This window comes from Nomascus leucogenys, chromosome 22a (assembly GCF_006542625.1).
Source record: "Nomascus leucogenys isolate Asia chromosome 22a, Asia_NLE_v1, whole genome shotgun sequence".
Lineage (NCBI taxonomy): Eukaryota > Metazoa > Chordata > Mammalia > Primates > Hylobatidae > Nomascus > Nomascus leucogenys.
The window spans coordinates 133,971,918-133,994,307 of NC_044402.1; the positions used below are offsets into that span (position 1 = coordinate 133,971,918).

The window sequence follows — 22,390 nt, forward strand, 5'->3', positions numbered from 1 at the left end:
TGCTAAGATTCTTTTTAATTCCCTTTTTAATACAAATAACATGTATCATTATAGATAATTAAGTGCAGATAACCCAAACAAACAAAAACCACTCAAAAGTCTTATCACTGAGATTCTAGATTAAACACTATTATATAGACCTGCGATTCTCAAACATGGGTAGGGATAAGGCGGTGGGGGAGGTGAGATTGGCCTGAAGAGGACATTTGGGGACACACTGGTTTGTCACAGTTGTGGGTGTGGGGAGCAGGGGTACGTGCTGCTGACACCTAGTTGGTAAAGTCCAGGGAAGCTGCTCAGTGTCCCCAGAGGCACAACAGTGTTGTGCAACAGCCTCACAACAAAGAATTATTTGGCTCAAAATGTCAGTAGTGCTGAGGTTGAGAAACCCTGATATGGACAGATGGTTATGGGGCCTTTTTCTGTGAATATTATTAAATATACCTTAGTTTTACAAAAATTTGGGTTATTTATACAGACTAGTTTATGACCTGCTTTTAAAACTTACTACTTTATGAACATCTTTCTGTGTCCATGACTATGGGCCTGTGACATACCATCGTGTGAGCGTGTTGGAGCTTACTTCACCAGCCCCCTGTCTGGAGGCTGAGGTGCTGCCAGCGTTTTGCTATTGGAACCACGTTTGTTTGTATTTTGCCTTCTGCATGCTGGTTGACTATGGCCAGCCCATGTTGGGGCACCAGCTCTACATCTGAGGTGCCTTTCATGGGTAATAATATTCCCTTCCTGCCAGAGCCCCCCCCCCCCCCCCCCCCACCGCCAACCATGGCAGTCCTCAGTCTCTAGTTTTCTCACAGTTGAACATAACTCAAGCTTAATGAAGTACTGTTGAAATAGTGAATAGGTAAGTAACACAGAATATTTCTGTCACATTTCATTTTTAAGTAGAACTTTCACTTTTTGCTTCACTTTACTTTATGGGTTTCTTAAAAAATAAATAAAAACAACCTATCTTCTGGTAGGTTACATGTGACTTTAACTTCTTGCCAAGTTGGCTTTGCTCCATGCCTCGGCTGCCTGAGTTCCTGGGGAGGCAGGAGTGGGTCAGATGGAGGATGCCTTGCTCTGACTGTGCTGTGGGTGGCACCTATCAGCCGTCATGGTGGGGACCCCTTCCTTCCCCCCAAAGCTGCTCTGGGGCTGCAGGTGAGGTGCAGCCCAGGAGAGGAAGTGCATGACAGCCGTTTGGGCCCGCGTTCTCTTTTAGGATGCAGACAGGGCAGCGTGCAGAGCTGGTGGGCTGGGCCGGGGTCTGACACAGTGCTGTGCGGAGCTTACCCGGGCCTGGGCACTCAGGCTATTTCCATGTGGGGAACTCCAAGAGCTTGTTTGTGTGGTGGTGTCTATTTTTGTGTTTTGTGTGGTGCTCTGTGAGGAAGCCCGTTGTCTACGCACATCCCAGCTGCTTTGAATGGTCTGTCTCTGTGGGCTTCCAGGTAGGGAATTGTGTACAGGGAATCCAGGATTCGGGCAGCGTCGGAACAGCAGGATGTGAGTAACAGGAAGTGACAGAAATGACCCAGGGCGCCAGATGCTTATTCTCGGCCACCTTTCCAAGCACTGCAGCCCAGGAGCTATATTTAGCAGAGTATTTCCGAGTGCCTCATCCTGCCCCCAGCACCGTCCCTTTGCCCCTCTTTTGGTTGGTGGCTCATTGCACGGTACTGATTTGCTACTCCAGCGTTTCTGCTCTACTTCGTGATCTGTAGGCTCTTGTCTATTGACTTTAACACCCAGTTTTTGTTTGTGCTGGGTCATTTCAAGTTTGATACACGTGGAGCAGTTGGAAACTGTTCTGAGCAGGAAGGGCAGCAGGTAAGAGCCCCAGGGGACAGTGTGCCATCATACTGGGAGGCTGTCGGGTGGTGAGTTCAAGGTCAGGGTTTGAAATTAAGTGGAAGGAATTGAGTTTCCTTGTAAGATGCTCCAGAGGGTTGCTTCTTGGCTTGTATGTCTTAGAAATGGAAGGCTGGGATTTTTAAAGGTATAGGCTTTGTGGTGTGACTTCACTCGTGCTAGAAACATTCTGTGGTTCTCACCTGGCCAGACAGAAAGCCTACAGGTGGAAGAAGCTTGTGTGTGGTGAATTCCTATTGTCTGAGCCTTGTTCCAGGGGAAAATTTCCCTCCAGTCTCCCAAAGCAGGCACTGCAGAGCCCAGATTTGTTCTGCTTTGGGTGTGGGTGGATTTGCACCTTGTCTGTCGACAGTGCAGGCCCTGTCCCTGTGTGCTTTGAGGTTTCTAGGGTGTGATGTTGGTCTGTGGTTTGTGGAGGGGTGTGTGTTGGGAGGGAAGGTGATTTTGTTGGTCTCCTCTAAAAGCTCCCTTCTGAGCGGCCCCGCCGGGACCTCCCTTTCCTCCCTTCATGAAGCATCCACCTTGTTTTCAGACACTTGAGCTATTTAGGATTCAGGAATCGACTCTGGGATGAGAAATTTGAGAGACAAATTAAGAACAGTTGTGTCTGCCATGAGACGCGTGGCAGTCAGCAGGGGCCTGGTGAGGTGTATAAAAGCCCTGGGAACCCTGCGTAGAGGGGTTGGGATGGTAAAGGAGTGAATTCCAGGCTCAGGCGCTCAGGAGATTCTCCTCCCCCAGTTCCCTCAGCAGAGTCTGGCTACTGGCATGGTTTCAGGCTGACCTATTAACCTTCTGTATGGCTAAACTACAAATATAGGGCATGGCTATATTGTGTGTGTCTCTAGTTCTGGCTTGGGCATGTTAGCATATTTTTGTGCCAAAACATTTAAAACATTCAAAAAGTAACACATGAACCCAGCTATGACTACTTCCAGCCTGAGAAATAAACATAATAGATATAACAGAGGCACTTGGAATTCTCTTTCCTATCCTCATTTCTTCCTGCTCCCCCTTCCCCGGGGGTTGCCTCCATCCTAACTTTGGTGTTTGTCATTTGTTTTCATATTTGTGTACTTTTTTGTTAAGTATGTGTAGGCATAAACAGTATATAGCATTGTTGAACTGGTTCTGAAATGTCGAATAAATGTTATCAGACTGGACAGCCACAGCATTACGCTTCCTGGATTTATCCCTGTGGCTACATCTAGCTTTAGTTAAATGGTTCAAGGTTTAAACAACTGATTCCTGATTCCTGGAGTTAAATCAGAATATCTGGGGAATGAGGCATGAACCACAGAGCTCCTGACAGGCGCGGCCCGAGTTGAGGCCCACGGTGCTGGTTTTCGTGGCCTCTGTAGTGTTCCGGTACCTAAGACATCCTGTTGTGGACGTCCACTTTCCCAGATTGCCTGTGATCAATAGTGCTGCTGTGAATGTGCTTATCCTCGTCTTCTTGGCACACGGGCAAGAGTTTCTCTAGAATGAGTTTCTAAGGATAGAATTGCCAGGTGTGTGCATCTTCAGCTTGACTAGTGATTGTCAAATTACCTCCAGAACTATCAGCAGCTGTGGTCATGTAGGAGCGATCTCATTTCTATAGTGTCTTTTAAGTTTTTCTTCTTTAACATACCAAACTGATGGCAAGATGAAGACCCCATGTGTGAGATAAGACACTGGACATTGCTGAGACTTTAATCGACACCATGCCCTCAGCATGTCCACACGGACCTGCCAGCCCTGCCGCCACCCCAGCCGTAAAGCTTGCTTCCACCCACAGCATCCTCTTCCTGGGTTGGGAGCAACACCTGGCCAGCTGCTCGAAGGTCACTGTGGACTCCTCTCTGTCTCACCCCGTCCCGTCTCTTGTCCTCAGAGCACATCCAGAGCCCACCCACTCTCCTCACCGTCATCTCGTGATGGGGTTACTGAGGAGCCTCCCAAAAGGTTTCCTGACCTCTTTCCTGCATCTTACTGTCAGCTTTCAGTAAAGCAACCAGAATGATGCTTTCAAAACTTGAGCTTGTGTGGCTTCTTATTTTATGTGGAGTAAAAGCCAAAGTTCTTACACCTGCATGGCCCTCTGTGGCCCTGATGCTTGCAGGTTGGCCCCTGGCCCCCTTCCTGATGCCAGCCCCAGCCACGCGCCACGCGCCTGCTTCTGCTCAGCCCTTCCCACCTCCTTCCTTGCTTCCTCCTGGTCTCTGGCTCCTTCCTCGCTTCCTCCCCGTTTTTGCTGTGGAGTCCCCTGGCCCCCATACCTGTCTTTTCTGGTCTCCCGTTTTTCCATAGCACTTGTCACCAGCTACTACTCTCCATGCTGTGTAATTCACTTCTTTAATAAGTCTTTATTTACTGCCTGCATTCAAAGGTAACCTCCACAGGAGGAGGAATCTTTTCTGTTTGCTGAAGTGAAAGACTGCCTGAATTTATTTCTGAGGAAGAAAGAAAGAATTTGGAGCCCAATGATGAAGATAGCACAAGAGAGGAGGTGAAGTTGAGGGAGCAGTTTCTGACTTGGGAGGTTGGGGGGATGGAGCAGTCACCGGTCTCTGGGAGGCAGTGGCAGAAGGACCTCGAGGCCCCCTAAGTGACCTAAGTGAGGGGCGTGGCCAGCGGGCTGTGGGGCTGCAGAGGCAGCTCCTTTTGGGGCCTTGTCTTGGCACTATCTCAGCCACTCCCAGAGCATACATTGGTATTGCAGTAGTGGGTGCTGGGCTGGCCCGCCTCACCCGGGAAGTGCACTACTGTTTGAGGGCAGGAGCCTGCGGTTCTGACATCCTCCCTTCATGGTTGAGCTCCTCAGGTTACATAGCTCCACTGATTCCTCAAGCACTGTTGTGTTTAGAAATGAAACCTTCCGTTTCCAGGGCCCTGCCTTGTGCGGGCTCAAGTACCCAGGCCACGTGTCAGAGCCGATAGCAAAATGAGCAGCTCAACCAGAGGGCGTGGTCCATGACACTCCTGTGTGTGCTTGGACTCAGGCGCAGGGACAGGTAGGGCAGCTGGCATTTCTACGCACCCCTTGTGACATAGAGGACCCAGTCCTTTTCTTTGAGAATGAGTACCGAAGGTGTGTCGGCTGTGTCCACATAATATTTTCTTGGCATCAGATGTTTCATGGGTTGCACTAACTACAAATACAGGACTTTAGATAAGATTACACTTTAAACTTGCACTGCCCACATACGCCCTTGTCCTTCAGAAACACAGCATTGTTCTAGAGTTACTCCTTGGTTTTCCCAGTTTAAACTTAAATATTGTTGATGGTGGTTACTTATTTTTAATTAAAGCTTTTATTTTGAGATTCTTTGTACCTTTTACCCAGTTTCATGTAGTGGTAACCTCTTGCACAACTCCAGTACAATGTCACACCCAAGATACTAACCTCGTTACAGTGGAGATTGGTAGCCTTCAAGCCACAAGGATCTTCCTTGTGCCCTTTTACAGCTTCATGCATGTCCCTCTGTAACCCCTGGCAAACACTCATCTGGTCTCCATTTCTATGATTTGGTCTTTTCAAGACGTGATATAAATGGAATCTTATAGTATGTAACCTTTGGGGTTGGATTTTTCACTCAGCGTAATTCCCTGGAGCCTCATCGAGGTTGTTGAGTCTTATCAGTGCTTGTTCCTTTTTATTACTGAGTAGTATTCCACGGGTGTGCCACAGTTTGTTAATCATTCACCTGCTGAAGGGCATCCAAATAGTTTCTAGCTTTTGGTGATCATGAATAAAGCTGCTGTAAACATTCCTGGGCAGGTTTCTGTGCAAACATGAATCTCCATTTCTCTGGGATAAATGCTGAAGAGTGTAATTGCTGGGTCATATGCCAGTTGCATGCTTGGTTTTTTTAAGAAACTGCCAAACCGTTTTGCAGAGCGGCCGTAACGTTTTACATCCCACCCAACAGTAAGATCCACTTTCTCCACATTCTCTCCAGCAGGTGGTATTGGCACTGGTTTCTGTTGTAGCCGTCATGATAGGTGCATAGGGCTCTCTGGTTGTGGTTTCAGTGTGTTTCTCTGATGGCTAAGGATGTTGAGTATCTTCTGTGTGCTTATTTGCTGCTTGCATATCCTCTTGTGCTGTTGGGGGTGAGGACTCATTTCCAGGTGGTGCAGGAGACATCCCGGCTCTCTGCTTGGCCCTCCTGGATTCTCTGTTAGGCGAGTGCTGGAGTGTCTAGCTATGGCCTGGGAGTGGAGTGGGCATGGTTTTTTCTTGTGGCACTGGCTGGAGTAAGGTGGGTGTTACTGCCATTGTCAATTTCTGTCTTGTCTGACTGCCCCCTTCCTGGATCCTTGGCCTGGAAGAGCAGGCTTTTGTTGGGGCTTTCCACCCACCACCCAGTATCCATCACTGTTTTCGGCTGCTGCTTCTTTAGCTCCAAGTCTGGGGTATACCAGGTAAAAAGAAAACCCAGAGGGCCACCACAGTGTCATCCCTTCGGACAAGACCCTTGTCAGGCTGCCATCTTCTCTCTACCTTTCAGGGTCTTTTTGTGATGATTTTCTAATGCCCATGGTTTTAAGTTCTCAGTGAGAGGAGTGGGGAAAAGTACCTCCCTGTCCTCTGAATTTGGACCTGTGAAAAGCGAAGAGGGGGTCCAGACAGAATGTTGTGCCTCTACCCCTCCCTGCTCGCTCGTCATGACTGTTGGACCATTGTGGTCCCTGGGCCTCACATTAATTACTCTTAGGCCCTTTTGGTTTGGCCTGTGGTTTCAGCGTGACACAGTTTGCTGGACCTTGATCTTTTTTGTCATTTAAAGTGTCATTTATGAATGAGATCCACGTCCAAATCCCTGCATGTCCAAATTCATGGTTAGAAATGGTTAGAAAGGACATGGCCATTTGGGTGCTGTGATTCAGCCTGATGTGAATCAGTGAACTGCCTTTGTCATTATCCTCCAGATCTTATTTCTCCACCTTCTGTTTTGAACTCTTGGGAAACCTGGTCAGAGTGGGAGGGGCAACTAGTCAGTTGACTTAATGAGATGTTGATATCGTCCTTGTGCTGATCCTCTAAGCCAGTCACCCTGCCAAAACGGAAATGAAATGTGCCAGACACCGCTTGTACTGGGTGAGCTTGGGAGAGCTCGTGATGAGTGCCAGTTGCTTCCCTGCCTCCTGCCCACTGGCCCTGGTGTGAGGCACCACCCAGATGAGGAGAGGCTGCGGGATGGAGGTCCAGGGCTCCTCCTGGAGCCCCCCTGCCTGGTGTCCTGGCCACATCAGCTCATTTGCTGTGGGACTGTGAGCAGGCCCCTCAGCCAGGTTTGTCAGGTTGTGGAGAAGCTGAATGGAGCAGATAATCTGGAAAACACCCGGTGGATTGCAGAGACATTCTTTGCACCTCGCCCATGTTAGCCAAACTGCCCCTTGTTCTATCAGCTGCCGTGTGTGTGTAAGCCAGAGTCTACCCTCTTTTCCATTTGAGAAATCATGTCTGCATGTCTCCAGTATGTCTCCTTTTTCACCATGATTTCTCAGAGATCACTCCCTGCGGTTTAATAACCCTCTGGGCTAATTCTTCCCAGGACATGGGAGGACATTTTGTCTGGCTTGGCAACTCATTTGGAGTAGCAAGGTATTTTCTCATTTATCTTGGAAGATCATGTACTTGAATCAAGAATAGAAGCCAAAGTTGTTCTTTCAAATAGAATTTTAAAGCTTTTTTTTTCCTTAACATATAAACGTAAGACTTTATTTTTATTTATTTATTTATTTTTAAAATGGAGTCACACTCTGTCACCCAGGCTGGAGTGCAGTGGCGTAATCTCGTCTCACTGCAAATTCCACCTGCCAGGTTCACGCCATTCTCCTGCCTCAGCCTCCTGAGTAGCTGGGACCACAGGTGCCCGCCACCCCACCCGGCTAATTTTTTTGTATTTTTAGTAGAGACAGGGTTTCACTGTGTTAGCCAGGATGGTCTCCATCTCCTGACCTCATGATCCGCCCACCTCAGCCTCCCAAAGTGCTGGGATTACAGGCGTGAGCCACCGCGCCCGGCCGACTTTATTCTTTTTTAATAGCTCATTTTTGGATTGGCAACACATGCACGTGGTACGAAATCATTTAGCATTAGGTGTATCTCCTAATGCTGTCCCTCCCCCCTCCCCCCACCCCACAACAGTCCCCGGAGTGTGATGTTCCCCTTCCTGTGTCCATGAGTTCTCATTGTTCAATTCCCACCTATGAGTGAGAACATGCGGTGTTTGGTTTTTTGTCCTTGCGATAGTTTACTGAGAATGATGTTTTCCAGTTTCATCCATGTCCGTACAAAGGACATGAACTCATCATTTTTTATGGCTGCATAGTATTCCATGGTGTATATGTGCCACATTTTCTTAATCCAGTCTATCGTTGTTGGACATTTGGGTTGGTTCCAACTCTTTGCTATTGTGAATAGTGCCGCAATAAACATACGTGTGCATGTGTCTTTATAGCAGCATGATTTATAGTCCTTTGGGTATATACCCAGTAATGGGATGGCTGGGTCAAATGGTATTTCTAGTTTGAAATCCCTGAGGAATCGCCACACTGACTTCCACAATGGTTGAACTAGTTTACAGTCCCACCAACAGTGTAAAAGTGTTCCTATTTCTCCACATCCTCTCCAGCACCTGTTGTTTCCTGATTTTTTAATGATGGCCATTCTAACTGGTGTGAGATGGTATCTCACTGTGGTTTTGATTTGCATTTCTCTGATGGCCAGTGATGATGAGCATTTCTTCATGTGTTTTCTGGCTGCATAAATGTCTTCTTTTGAGAAGTGTCTGTTCATGTCCTCTGCCCACTTTTTGATGGGGTTGTTTGTTTTTTTCTTGTAAATTTGTTTGAGTTCATTGTAGATTTTGGATATTAGCCCTTTGTCAGATGAGTAGGTTGCAAAAATTTTCTCCCATTCTGTAGGTTGCCTGTTCATTCTGATGATAGTTTCTTTTGCTGTGCAGAAGCTCTTTAGTTTAATGAGATCCCATTTGTCGATTTTGGCTTTTGTTGCCATTGCTTTTGGTGTTTTAGACATGAAGTCCTTGCCCACGCCTATGTCCTGAATGGTATTGCCTAGGTTTTCTTGTAGGATTTTAATGGTTTTAGGTCTAACATATAAGTCTTTAATCCATCTTGAATTAATTTTTGTATAAGGTGTAAGGAAGGGATCCAGTTGCAGCTTTTTACATATGGCTAGCCAGTTTTCCCAGCACCATTTATTAAATAGGGAATCCTTTCCCCATTTCTTGTTTTTGTCAGGTTTGTCAAAGATCAGATAGTTGTAGCTATGCGGCATCATTTCTGAGGGCTCTGTTCTGTTCCATTGATCTATGTCTCTGTTGTGGTACCAGTACCATGCTGTTTTGGTTACTGTAGCCTTGTAGTATAGTTTAAAGTCAGGTAGCGTGATGCCTCCAGCTTTGTTCTTTTGGCTTAGGATTGACTTGGCGATGCGGGCTCTTTTTTGGTTCCATATGAACTTTAAAGTAGTTTTTTCCAATTCTGTGAAGAAAGTCATTGGTAGCTTGATGGGGATGGCATTGAATCTATAAATTACCTTGGGCAGTATGGCCATTTTCATGAAGATCTTAAGGCATAAATGATATATTGAAGTGGTTTTGTTTTTCCCCAGTGGTCAGTACTCCAAGGAGGGTTCCTCTCTTTGTCAGTTACAGAGGTGACTAAGTATTAAGTTGGTTTTTCCGTCCTAGGTCTCTCAGTTAGGTGACTATTTGTTTTCTCTGTACCCATACTCTTCCTGCAATTGGCTTTTATCTATTAACAGTGTGTCTTAGAGGTTGTTCCATATAAGAACATGTAGAGTAGCTTCAGGCGTTTTAGTGGCTGCATAGTTTTCTATTATATGAATGTACTGTCATTACTGTAGCCAGTCTCTACCACCCTTATATTGATCAATATTTGTTTGGTTTCAAATATTTTGTCTTTATAGTGAATGTCGCCACAAATAACCTTGTATATACAGTATGTGATTTCTCATGTTGATACAGGAGAGGATAAATTTATAGAAGCATGGTTGATGAGACACAGGTGTATATTTTCAAGTCTGACGGATTTTACCAAATGGTTTCCATAGAGGTTGTATTAATTTTTGCCCCAGCGTATGAGAATCAGTAGACCATATTATAAAACATTTGATCTCTGTGAATCTGGTAGGTTAAAAAATGGGATCTCCTAATTTTAACTTGCATTTGCCTTATAAGACAGCGTTTTTTCATAAACATTGAAAATCCATTTCTAACACTGTGTTAACATAGTGCTGCCAGACTCTCATATTCATGCTTCATATTTCATATTCATATTCATGCTTCCACCTTTCTCTCCCTGTCTCTTGTACAGTTATGTTCTAACCAGATTTTGTGCAGGAGTCTGGGCAGCTCTGCACACTTTTCTTTTGAGTTATGTGGTTATGTGTTTTTGAGAAATTCCAAGTTCTGTATCCTTTTTGACTGAGGTGCAGCATTCACATGGAAGAGTGTACTCGTTACAGACGTACAGCTTGATGCATGTTCCCGACCACGGAGAACATTGCAGCCCCCGGAAACCCTCTTGTGTGCCCCTCCTGTCAAAGCAGCTGCTAGGAGAAGCTAGTATCTAATACCATAGATTAGTTATGTCTGTTTTTTTAACTTTATGTAATGCATAAGGAAATTACACAGAGTATATGTTGTCTTGTGTCAGGCGTATTTCTTTCGCTGTTGTAAGATTCATTACATTGTTGCTTGTCTCCCAATGTATGAGTATACTACAGTGTATTCACTGTAGGCCTGTTTAGAGTAGTGATGCTGTGAACATTCTTATGCCTTGAGGAGGAAGGTATGCGTTCGCATTTCTGTGGGATGTGTGGGTGGAATTGCTGAGTCACAGGGTATATATGAGTTCAGCTGTTTTCTGAAGTAGTTGCACCAAATTGCACTGTCACCAGCACTTGATAATATTTTGGCTCAGCCATTGTGAGAGATGTATATCACCTTGTGGCTTTAATTTGTACTTCCCTGATGACTAATCAAATTGAGCACCAGGTCAGGTGCTTTATTGGCCGTTTGTGAAATAACTATTCAAGTCTTTCGTCCATTTTACTATTAGTTTGTCTGCTGTTACTGATTTTTGAGTTCTGTTACCTTCAAGAGAATTCCAGCAGGTGTGTAAAAATTCACATCTGTCTATGGCTGTTCTAGCCTGCCTCAGGATTCTGTGAGACATGCATTCACCATTTTATCCTCTCCTCCTCTGTGACATCACGTTTCTTTCTCCAGTCATCAAGCATCAAGATCTGAAGATATTTTCTCTCTCCAGTGTGTAGGTTTCCATGCAGTCACCTCTGATGCAGTTCTGCTCCTTCTCTTGGTGGGACGTCCTGTAGCCTGGCCTTTTGAATCCCTGGGATGTCATTTATTTGTCCTATCGAGTTCAGTTTATTGCCCCCCCCCTTTTTTTTTTTTTTTTTTTTTTTTTTGGAGACAGGGTCTCACTCTGTCGCCCAGGCTGGAGTGCAGTGGTGCAGTCTTGGCTCACTGCAACCTCTACCTCCCAGGTTCAAGCGATCCTCCCAACTCAGCCTCCCAAGTAGCTGGGATTACAGGTGCACGCCACCACGTCCAGCTATTTTTTGTATTTTTAGTTAGAGATGGGGTTTTACCATGTTGGCCAGGCTGGTCTCGGAACTCCTAACCTCAAGTGATCTACCTGCCTCGGCCTCTCAAAGTGCTGAGATTACAGGCGTGAGCCACTGCGCCCAGCCTTATTGCCCTGCTTCTGATCTGCAATTATCTTTTAAGTTGATTCAGGGGTGTGAACCGTTTCTTACTTTATACATTTGCTTGAAAAATATGAGCCATCGTTTAGTCTCCAAAGTCTTTTCTTTGTGAAGGCTGGATTTTGGAGATAGTTTCAGCTTTTTTACACCATTCCTTGGTTGCCAGTAGTTATGATACTGGCTGCAGTCCAGACATAGGGACGCTCTTAGTATTCATTAGAGCATCTCCCTGCAGCCTGCCACCTGCCCTGGTGGGTGGGGTGAGCAGCCAGGAAGGCATAGCCTGAGGGCCCGTATCTAGCCCCTGCTTTCTCGCCTGGGTCCTTCCTACCCACGCTGTCTCCCAATTCAAGGGATTGAATAGGAAGTGCTGCTCAGAACATCCCCCAGAATCAGTCTCCCGAAGAGACTCACCCTCACCTACCAGGGGTTGGGCTGTGGCTGGTGTTAGGGGAGCAGGAGTAGGAGGGGAGCCAGAGGAGGAGGAGGCAGGCCCTTGCCTAAGGGGTGCCTGCTGGCTGGTGTGGGGGCTGGAGCTCACTAGGAGGGGTGTGCTGAGAAGATGGAGGCATGGCATGGAAGTGTGAGTCATGGCAAATCTCCTGTGTGTAGCTGGGGACTGACATAGAGAAGGCAGGCCCCGTTGTGTCCCCTCTGTGGGCAGCTAAGAAGGATGGATTCTGACTTACTCGGTGGGACTCTCCTGTGACATTTCTTGTGGTTTGGGAGAGTGGACCATTGACACCAGAGCAGTCTCAAGAAAGATGCCCATGTGGGAAAGGGGTCTCAGCAGTGTCAAATGATGACATCAAAGCTGAGGGCTTCGACCCCGAGGTAGCACTGATAGTGACAGTGCCCAGAACATTATCAGGTTGTACCAACTGGCACCTCACAACAACAAGGCTAGGATGTGAGACTGCTCTTAATAGCTCCAGTTTTCAGATAGGGCAGTGGAGGCACAGGGCGGAGAAGCACCTGCTCTAAGTTACACAGCTAGCAAGGGCTTCAGACTCAGGGAATGTGCCAGTCCCTGTGCACATTTGGTCCTGTTCAGTCCCACCACAGCCCTGCAGGTTGCTTCTAGCATCACCTTTCTTGATGAGAAGCAAAGAAGGTCTGCCCCCATTTCCCAAATTTATCAGTGGCCAGGGTAGGATTCAGATCTGGGTCTGTCTCAGGCTTCTTCACAACAGAACAGGCACAAATAAGAGTTTTTTTTTGTTGTTGTTGCTGTTCTGTTTTTTCCTCAGAAGCCAAAACCCAGGTTCTCTGACATTTATCTGTTGCTCAGTGTTTATTGGCTGCAAACGATAGCACAGGTGAAGGCAATGATGCCATTGGTCACTTGTATCATTAACTCACTGTCTTTAAACCTAATGCTTTTGTCTATAATTTGCTGCCTAGTAGTGCCCAATACCCACAAAGCAATTCTAGTACACCCTCTCCTTCAGTGTGTGGGTCAGGTGGGCCCAAAGATCCGTCTTCTCAAACGCTGTGGCTGAGTTCTGGAGCATAGTTGGCACTTCAGCTCGTAAAGGCTGCCGTGGGAGTAGTAGACTCAGGACCTAAAACATCTCCTTGTTGTCTTCTATAAATATCCTGTTGCATGACTCCTAATATAATCCCCAAGTTATGCAAAATAAGGTATATTATCTTTCTCTTGCTATATTTACTATGCTGACAAAAGTGTTCAAATATTAAAACTCACCCAGGGTGAACAGTTAGGGACGTGTGCTCAGACTTGATAGGTAGACGGGGATGGTGCCGACGACTGATGCACCCACTCGGCCTTGGCAGCTCCTGGTTTCCCATGACCGTCCCTGAGTGGCTGTCCAGAGACTGCCTGAGTCCCACTCTCAGGGCCCACTTTGTTGTCTTCATGGCTGAGTCAGTGTGGGAAATAATTATCTGCCTGCCTCTCCCCACTGTGAGTTCTGTGAGGGGAGGAGCTTTGCTCACCATGTTCTCAGAATTCCCAGTCTAGAGGAGACACCTGGCAAGCATCTGCTGAGCCAGGGGGTGTCCTCTGGAGGGAGAGGGGCTGTTTATGGTGCTCTCAAGCTTGAACAGCAGCAGGGCAGAAGGCACACGGCCCCTCCGGGCCTGTCTTTGCTATCTCTCCTTTGCCCTCACTCTCTCCCAGCTCTGCTGCTTCCCACACCCAACCTGGCCCCAGGTGTTCTCCCACCAACCCAGGATATGTGGAAGAAGATGCGAACCATGCACTGGTGACCCAGTTCCATTTTTCTCCTCTGCGGTGAAACTTAGTCACTGGAGAATCTCCCTGTAAAGCACTTTCTACGGTTTCTGAACCAGAAACGTGGTCATTTAATAATTTAAATTGGGTATTCCTAAATTGGGTCTTCTTAATGTAAATTAAAGCTATGAGATGTGCTGAAATCTAAAAGTTAAATAACATATTTTGTTTTCGAATCCATGGGGAAGCAAGCATTTTCCTAACACTGTTGGTAAGAATGCAAAATGGTACAACCCCTGTGGTAATAATTTGGCAATAGCTAGCAAAATTACATGTGCATTTACTCTTTGTCAGGACAATTCTACTTCTAGGAATTTACCCCAGAGATACACTGGTAAAAACAGGAAAAGATCCTTGTAAAGATAATTCGTGGCAACACTATGAGGAATAGCAAAAGAATTTTAAACAGCACAGAATTCCCATTCATAGGGCGCTGGCTGAGTCCTATACAGTGGAGTACTGTGCCACTGCTGAAAGAATGAGGAAGCCCTGGATATTGCTAAGGAGTGATGGCCGGGATATGTAATTAAATGGAAAGGCAAAGGTGGAGAAAAGTGTCCATGCTACTGTTGACAAAGGGGACAATATGATATACATGTTTGCATGTATCTTAAAAATGGAAGGAGAAACTGTACTTTCTCTCTTTCTCCCTCTCTCTCTCTCTTTTTTTTTTTTTTGGTAAAGCAACCTATGGGAACCAAGATAGAGGGGAGAGATATAAAAGCTACATTTCTGAATCTACCTTGTCTGTAGATTTGACTTTGGAACTCCATCGGTGTAATATAATCATTATAAAACAAAATTAAGTAAAAGGTTATGACCCTTGAAAATTTTGATATACACTATCAATTTTTTCTCTAAAAAGTTTATATCCTGTTTACCTCCTGTCAGTACTTGAGGAGAACTCTTTTTCCCCCACGTTTGTCAGTACTGGATAGTCATCTTTTAAAACTTTGCCAATCCCATGGGCAAAAAATAGATTGCTATTTTCATTTGCATTCTCTGATGACTAGAATGATTAAGCAGCTTTTTACTTGCTTATTATCCATTTTGTATTTCTTCTGTGAGGAAGTCCAAGCTAGAGCAATCAAACAACAACAAAAAAAGAAATAAAGGGCATCCAAATTGGAAAGGAAGAAGTCAAATTATGCTTGCTTGCAGATGATGTGATCTTATATTTGGAAAAACCTAAAGACCCCACCAAAAAAAAACTATTAAAACTGATAAAATTCAGTAGAGTTGCAGGATCCAAAATCAATATGCAAAACTCAGTAGCATTTCTGTATGTACCAACAGTGCACAATATGGAAATCAAGAAAGTAATGCCATTTATAGTAGTTGCAAATAAAATACCTAGGAATTAACTGAAGAAGTGAGAGATTTCTACAATGAATACTACAAAACATTGATGCAAGAAATGGAAGAGAACACACAAAAAATGGAAAGATACTCCGCGTTCATGGACTGGAAGAATCAACATTGTGAAAATGTTCGTATTACCCAAAGCAATCTACAGATTCAGTGCAATTCCTATTAAAATACCAATGACATTCTTCACAGAAATGGAAAAAATAATTCTAAAATTTATATGGATCCAGAATAGCCAAAAGACCCAGAATAGCCAAAATTCTCCTGATGAAAAATTGGAGGAATCACATTTTCTGACTTCACATTATACTACAGAGCTGTACTAACCCAAAAGGCGTGGTGCTGGCATAAAAACAGACACAGAACAATGGAATAGAATAGAGAACCCAGAAATAAATTCATACATCCACAGTGAACACATTTTTGACAAACATACCAAGAACATATACTGAGGAAAGAACAGTCTCTTCAATAAATGGTGCTGGGAAAACTGGTTATCCATATGCAGAAGAATGAAACTAGACTCCTATTTCTTGCCATATGCAAATATCAAATCAAAATGGATTAAAGACTTTAAGACCTCGAACTATGAAACTGAAAACATTGGGGAAACTTTCTAGGACGCTGGACTGGGCAAAGGTTTCTTGAGTAATTCCCACAAGCACAGGCAACCAAAGCAAAAAGTGGACAAATGGTTAAAGCTCCTGCATTAGCAATGCAGGAAAAAAGCAGTGAAAAAAGCTCCTCTTTTTAACAAGTTAAAAAGTTCCTGCACAGCAAAGGAAACAGTCAACAAAGTGAGGAGACAGCCCACAGAATGGGAGAAAATATTTGCAAACTGCCAGGCGCGGTGGCTCACGCCTGTAATCCCAGCACTTTGGGAGGCCAAGGTGGGCGGATCACAAGGTCAGGAGATTGTGACCATCCTGGCTAACACGGTGAAACCTCGTCTCTATTAAAAATACAAAAAATTAGCCGGGCGTGGTTGCTCACGCCTGTAATCCCAGCACTTTGGGAGGCCAAGGTGGGCGGATCACAAGGTCAGGAGATCGTGACCATCCTGGCTAACACAGTGAAACCTCGTCTCTACTAAAAATACAAAAAATTAGCTGGGCGTGGTGGCGGGCGCCTGTAGTCCCAGCTACTCAGGAGGCTGAGGCAGGAGAATGGCATGAACCCAAGAGGCGGAGTTTGCAGTGAGCCGAGATTGTGCCACTGCACTCCAGCCTGGGGGACAGAGTGAGGCTCTGTCTCAAAAAAACAAGACAAAACAAGACAAAAATTGCAAACTATTCCTCTGACAAGGGATTATAACCAGAATAAATCGGGAGCTCAAATAATTCAAAAGGGAAAAAATCTAATCATCCACTTAAAAAATAGGAAAAGTAGACATTTCTTGAAAGAAGACATACATATGGCAAGTAGGTATATGAAAAAGTGCTCAATATCATTGATCATCAGAGAAATGCAAATAAAAATTACAATGAGATAATGTCTTACCCCAGTTACAATGACTTTTATCCAAAAGACAGGCAATAACAAATGCTGGCGAGGATGTGGAGAAAAGGGAACTGTACACTGCTGGTAGGATTGTAAATTAGTACAACCACTATGGAGAACAGTTTGGAGGTTCCTCAAAAAAGCAAAAATACAATTCCTGTGCGATCCAGCAATCCCACTGCTAGGTATATACCAAAAAGAAAGGAAATCAGTGTATTGAAGAGATGTCTGCACTCCTGTGATTATAGCAGCACTATTCACAATAGCCAAGATTTGGAAGCAACCTAAGTGTTCATCAGCAGACACATGGATAAAGAAAATGTGGTACATATACACATGGAGTACTATTCAGCCATGAAAAAGAATGAGATCCTGTCATTTGCAACAACATGGATGGAACAGGAGGACACTTATGTTAAGTGAAGTAAGCCAAGCACAGAAAGACAAACTTCACATGTTCTTTCTTATTTGTGGGAGCTAAAAAAAATGAGAACAGTTGAACTAATGGAGATAGGCAGTAGATTGATGGTTACCAGAGGCTGGGAAGGGTAGTGGGGCTGGGGGGATGGTTAATAGGTACAAAAATGTAGTTAGAATAAACGAGATCTGTATTTGATAGCACAGTGGGGTGACAACAGTTAATAATTTGCTGTACATTTAAAAATAACTCAGAGTATACTTGGATTGTTTATAACACAGAGAAAGGATAAATCCTTGAGGCAGTGGATACCCCATTTACTCTGTGATTATTCTGTGCCTGTATTAGAGTGTCTCATATGCCCCATAAATACATATACCTACCACGTACCCACAAAAAAAATAAAAATAGAATGTCGATGTATTTCTTGTGTGAAATGCAAGTTCATAGCCTTTTTTATATCAGGAAGATTTTTTTCTACTGATTGATAAGAACTCTTTATATATTATGGATATCATTTTCATTTGTTGATTATTACCAGGTCACAACTTTATTTCCAGTCAAGTTGTTCAGGTCCTGCCTAGTCTGATATTGAGGTTTTCTACAAGAACATTTATATGCGATACATGCTCATGGTATTCTAGACTTACAGCTGAGCAGACTTCCCTCAGCTGTTCAAATGCTGGCCATCACTGTGGGCTCCCTGGAGCAGCAGCAACTGTGTCTTCCACTGTTCGGAAAACAACAGTTGTTACTTCCTTTTTTATTTCCTGGGGCTTACTACTGTGTCTAAGTAGCAAGCAATTATAAATGTCCACTTAAATTGATTGCTGATGAACATATAAAAACTAAATTTCACTGTCTTTTTGGTTTGAGAACATTCTTATTTTTAATTTTTAGTGATCCTTGATAACCATTTTTGTTTTTGGTTCAGTGTGAATACCTGAATGAAATAGTAATTTTTATGTCTATGTGAGGTCGGTTTTAAGAAAGCATTCATAGCTATCAGCACTTGCCTTTTGTTCATGGATCTGTTGAACCTGTTCTTTCTCTAGGTCATAACTCCATGCAGGAAGCTCATCTTGTGTGCTGATAACAGAAAAGAAATGGAAGATTGGATTGCAGCATTAAAGACTGTGCAGAACAGGGAGCACTTTGAGGTTAAAAAGAAAATACCCTTCTCCAAATGCCTCCTGTTGCCTCCCTCACCCCAGTGTCTGCTGTCTGAGTGTCTCCCACATGCGGACCCACAGTCTGGAGCTCACATTCTTAGCATGTTCTTTATACAGTTAAAGCTTATTGCTTGTCCTCTCGGCAGACCTGTCCTTACAAACCTTCCTCCTCGCCTCTCTTGGATACTTTGTTTAATCTTGTCCATGTTACTGCATTTAACAATTTAAAAGAGAAGTCTTATCTTTGCCATCTTGGTTTCGTTCTTACAGCCCACCCAGTACAGCATGGACCACTTCTCAGGGATGCACAATTGGTACGCCTGTTCCCACGCGAGGCCGACCTACTGCAATGTGTGCCGTGAGGCTCTGTCTGGGGTCACGTCGCACGGGCTGTCCTGCGAGGGTACGGATGTGCGTTTGTTACTCTGTCAGGAAAGGTGGCCTGGCATTTTACTTGATAAAGCCTTGGAAATCCAAACCCAGTCACCATAAATAAGCCATTGTCACCCATGCAGTCAGTCAAGGGCACAGCGATTTCTATGATGCCATTCTTGTCTATTTTACCTGCCGAAGAGTCCTTGATAAATCATTTTTTATAGTGCTCAGAGTGAAAAGAAGGGAAGTGGTGGGTGGCAAAAAGAGAAACGGGAAGCCTAGAGCACACAGAGGGAAAGGCACTGAAGGCACAGTGGTCGGCCCCTGTGTCTCACACTCTGCAGCCGGGGAAACGGGGCTGTGCATATATGGACTGAAAGTGTGTTACAGACTTAGAAGTCAGGGCTGCAGGGTTTGGGCAAGGGCATCCAGTCTGGTGGCAAAAGCAGTGGGCTAGAGCAGGGCTTGTTAGCTATAGCCTGGACCACACCCTGCCTCTGCTTGTTTTTGTACAGCTCCCACGCTTCAGACTGGCTTTTAAATTTTTAAATGATTGGAAAAAATCAAAAGAAGAATCATATTTTGTGACACATGAAAATTACATGAAATTCAAATTTGTGTCCGTAAAAAAATATTGTCTCTGGCTGCTTTTGTGCTACATGACAGAGTTGAATAGTGGTGACGGAAGCTGGTTGTGACCTGCAGAGTCTCCACTGCTCACTCTGTGGCCTGTTACAGAAAGTTTACTGATCCCCAGCTTTCCCTGCCACTGCCGGTCCCACCGCCATCAGCCTCTAAGCGTATCACAATAGTTCACTTATAAAATGGGAGTGCCATTGGTTCCTTCCTTGACTTTTCTGGAACTGGATGGTTCTCACAACACTGCTCAGCATGGAAAGCTCCTGGCACAGACACAGCTTGTAGGCTCATGTGCCCCTTCTCTCACAGTGTGCAAATTTAAGGCCCACAAGCGCTGTGCTGTGCGTGCAACCAATAACTGCAAGTGGACCACACTGGCCTCGATCGGGAAGGACATCATTGAAGATGCAGATGGGGTATGTTAAGAAATACCACCCGTGGGGCCCTGAGCCAGGGTCCCCCACCTGCATGGCCCCATGCAAGCCTCCTCCCTGCCCTCCCCGCCACTGTTTCATTTGAGATGGTCACACTGGCATTGGGTGGCACAGTGGAAATTACATGCGGTCTCCGTGTGGTTGTCGCACCCCCGAGCTCCATCCTGTCTCTGTGAGTCTTGTTTGCACCTCCGACAGGTGCTGTGGGTAGATGGTACTTCACAGGCCCTGCCCTCCCTTCCCTCACTGGCCATGAGGGAAGGAGCTTGTTCTGGGAAGAATGCCTTGGCTGAGTTCACAACGAGCATTTCCATCTGAGGGCTCCTGGCTGCCCTGGACGTGGAACCTTGGGAGCGTCCCTAGTGCATGCCTCTGTTTGGTTGCAGATCGCAATGCCCCACCAGTGGTTGGAAGGAAACCTACCTGTGAGCGCCAAGTGCACTGTGTGCGACAAGACCTGTGGCAGTGTGCTGCGCCTGCAGGACTGGCGCTGCCTCTGGTGCAAGGCCATGGTGAGTGTGGGCCCTGCGCCCGGGCCGGAGGGGAGGGCCTGCTCGCTGTCGTGCCCATGCGGGCCTTGTGGCTCCACATGATCTGCTGGATCCTGGTAAATTAATCCCAGAGGCCCCTCTGGCTGAGAGTGGGTTTTGAACTGTGGGTCATTCTCCTTCTTAGCTGTGTTTTGGGGTATTTCTTCCTTTTGAATTTATTCCTGCCTTTAGACACATGCAGATGTGTATTGTTATGACAGATGTCACCCCGCATCATACGGCACTGTAGCTGGGTTGTGAGGGGTCACCTGGGACAATTGAGCTGGCCACCTCTGTGGTGTGGAAGCAGGAAAGCTGTAGAGGCCCTTTGGAGCGGCGTTGGCTCTGGGCAGTGTTTACAGTGAGCACAGCCATGTGGAAGGGTGCAGCCCAGTGGCCTCCTGCCAGGTCCTGGGTCTCATTGTTGCTCTGGGTGGTGAGATGTGCTTCCAGGGAGAGACTCAGGGAACCTCCATGTACTTGCTTCTGGGTTGGTCATTGTGAAGTGGCTGCTGCAGTCACTTGCCTAGCACATCTGGCTGCCAGGAGGAAGCCAAGACACAGGGGACACATAGAGGCACATGGCCCCAGAAGCCCTCACCCTTGTCCTGAAAGTTTGAGGTAGCTGTGGTCAAAGGGCCAAAAGGTTGGGTACAGGACGGTAGCTCACACGGTGTGAACCTTGACTGGCTTCTGCCTGGTGTTCCCATGTTAGGCCTTCTCAAGTGCAAAGCCAGGTCCCGGGGCCCCCGATGGGAGCAGGCCAGCCCAGCTCTGAAATCACCTGCCTCCCCCATGGCCAGCTCATCAGCTACAGGGCAGGAGGATTTCTGGTGTGTGTGAAGGAAGCCAGTGACCTTTGGTGATGCGGGGACTCTTGTTTCAGGTTCACACATCGTGTAAAGAATCCTTGCTGACCAAGTGCCCACTTGGCCTGTGCAAAGTGTCAGTCATCCCACCCACAGCTCTCAACAGCATCGACTCCGATGGTGGGTACCACACATGCTCATCCTTCTCATGCACGCCCACATGCTTCCTTCTCCACGCACTTTCTCCTCTCCAGCTCTGGAGTTGGTTATCTTGGTGAGATGTCAGCAAGAGGTCAGGCACAGCTGTGGGGTTGCTGGAGGAGTTGCACAGAGTGGCACACGGCGCCCTGATTCTACAGCATTGCCCTTAGATGGGCCAGAGACCTGAGCCTGGCACTTGACGTGGAGGTGATGCTGTTGAATGGCACCCAGGCTTAGACAGGCCTGAGACCCAAGCCTGGTGCTTGACGTGGAGGTGATGTTGTTGAGTGGAACCCAGGTCTGGGGCCTTCTCCGTCATGAGCTGTTGAAGCTGTGCTCCATCTCTGCCTAGCACACGCTGGCACACTGGCTTGTAGCTGCTGTCATGTCTGGCTGGGACATGGTGTCACCTGTTGACAAGTACTGATGGAAGGGGGGATGTGGGGTACATGGCTCAGAGGAGATCAAGAAGAGAAGACAGCAGAAAGGTGGCATTTAGACGCCTTGTGAATATGAGGTCAGATGGATGGGGCTCCCGGCCTCACACATGGAGAGTGGCTGTGGGGAACTGTTTGCTGACCTCCTGCTGGCTTATAGGTGTGCATGTGTCAGGTGTGTATCCTTTGGGGGTCTGCTGCTGCTGATTTCATCAGTGGTGCCCTCAGCGTCTTCCGTGGCCTATATATTTTCTTCTGTTAATTCTTGCGTCCAGGGTTCTGGAAGGCGAGCTGTCCTCCGTCTTGCACAAGCCCACTGTTGGTCTTCGTCAATTCAAAAAGTGGGGACAACCAGGGTGTGAAGTTCCTCAGAAGATTCAAACAGCTGCTAAACCCCGCCCAGGTCTTCGACCTCATGAACGGAGGCCCACACCTCGGGTAGGAAGCTTGTAAAATATATCTTTCTTGGAGTTTTAAAAATTGTGTAGGTGGTGTGTGCTTGTTAAAAAAAAAAAAAAAAAAAGATCAAAGACACGAAGTTTTAAATAGGAAAGAAAAGTTGAACTGCTTCCTTCCTAAATTGCACTTGCAGAGGTGCCC

General features: G+C 46.0%; 1 protein-coding gene across 3 annotated transcripts in view; it reads left to right on the plus strand.

The window, feature by feature from the left end:
- Positions 1 to 22,390, plus strand: part of DGKD (diacylglycerol kinase delta) — a 122,551-nt gene that overhangs the window by 66,133 nt on the left and 34,028 nt on the right. For all 3 annotated transcript variants that reach the window (XM_030803613.1, XM_030803612.1, XM_030803614.1), the window contains exons 4-9: positions 18,249 to 18,353; positions 18,636 to 18,768; positions 19,689 to 19,795; positions 20,200 to 20,325; positions 21,230 to 21,332; positions 22,066 to 22,228. In XM_030803613.1, the coding sequence (XP_030659473.1) occupies positions 18,249 to 18,353; positions 18,636 to 18,768; positions 19,689 to 19,795; positions 20,200 to 20,325; positions 21,230 to 21,332; positions 22,066 to 22,228 (737 nt within the window). The remainder of the gene's footprint in view (positions 1 to 18,248; positions 18,354 to 18,635; positions 18,769 to 19,688; positions 19,796 to 20,199; positions 20,326 to 21,229; positions 21,333 to 22,065; positions 22,229 to 22,390) is intronic.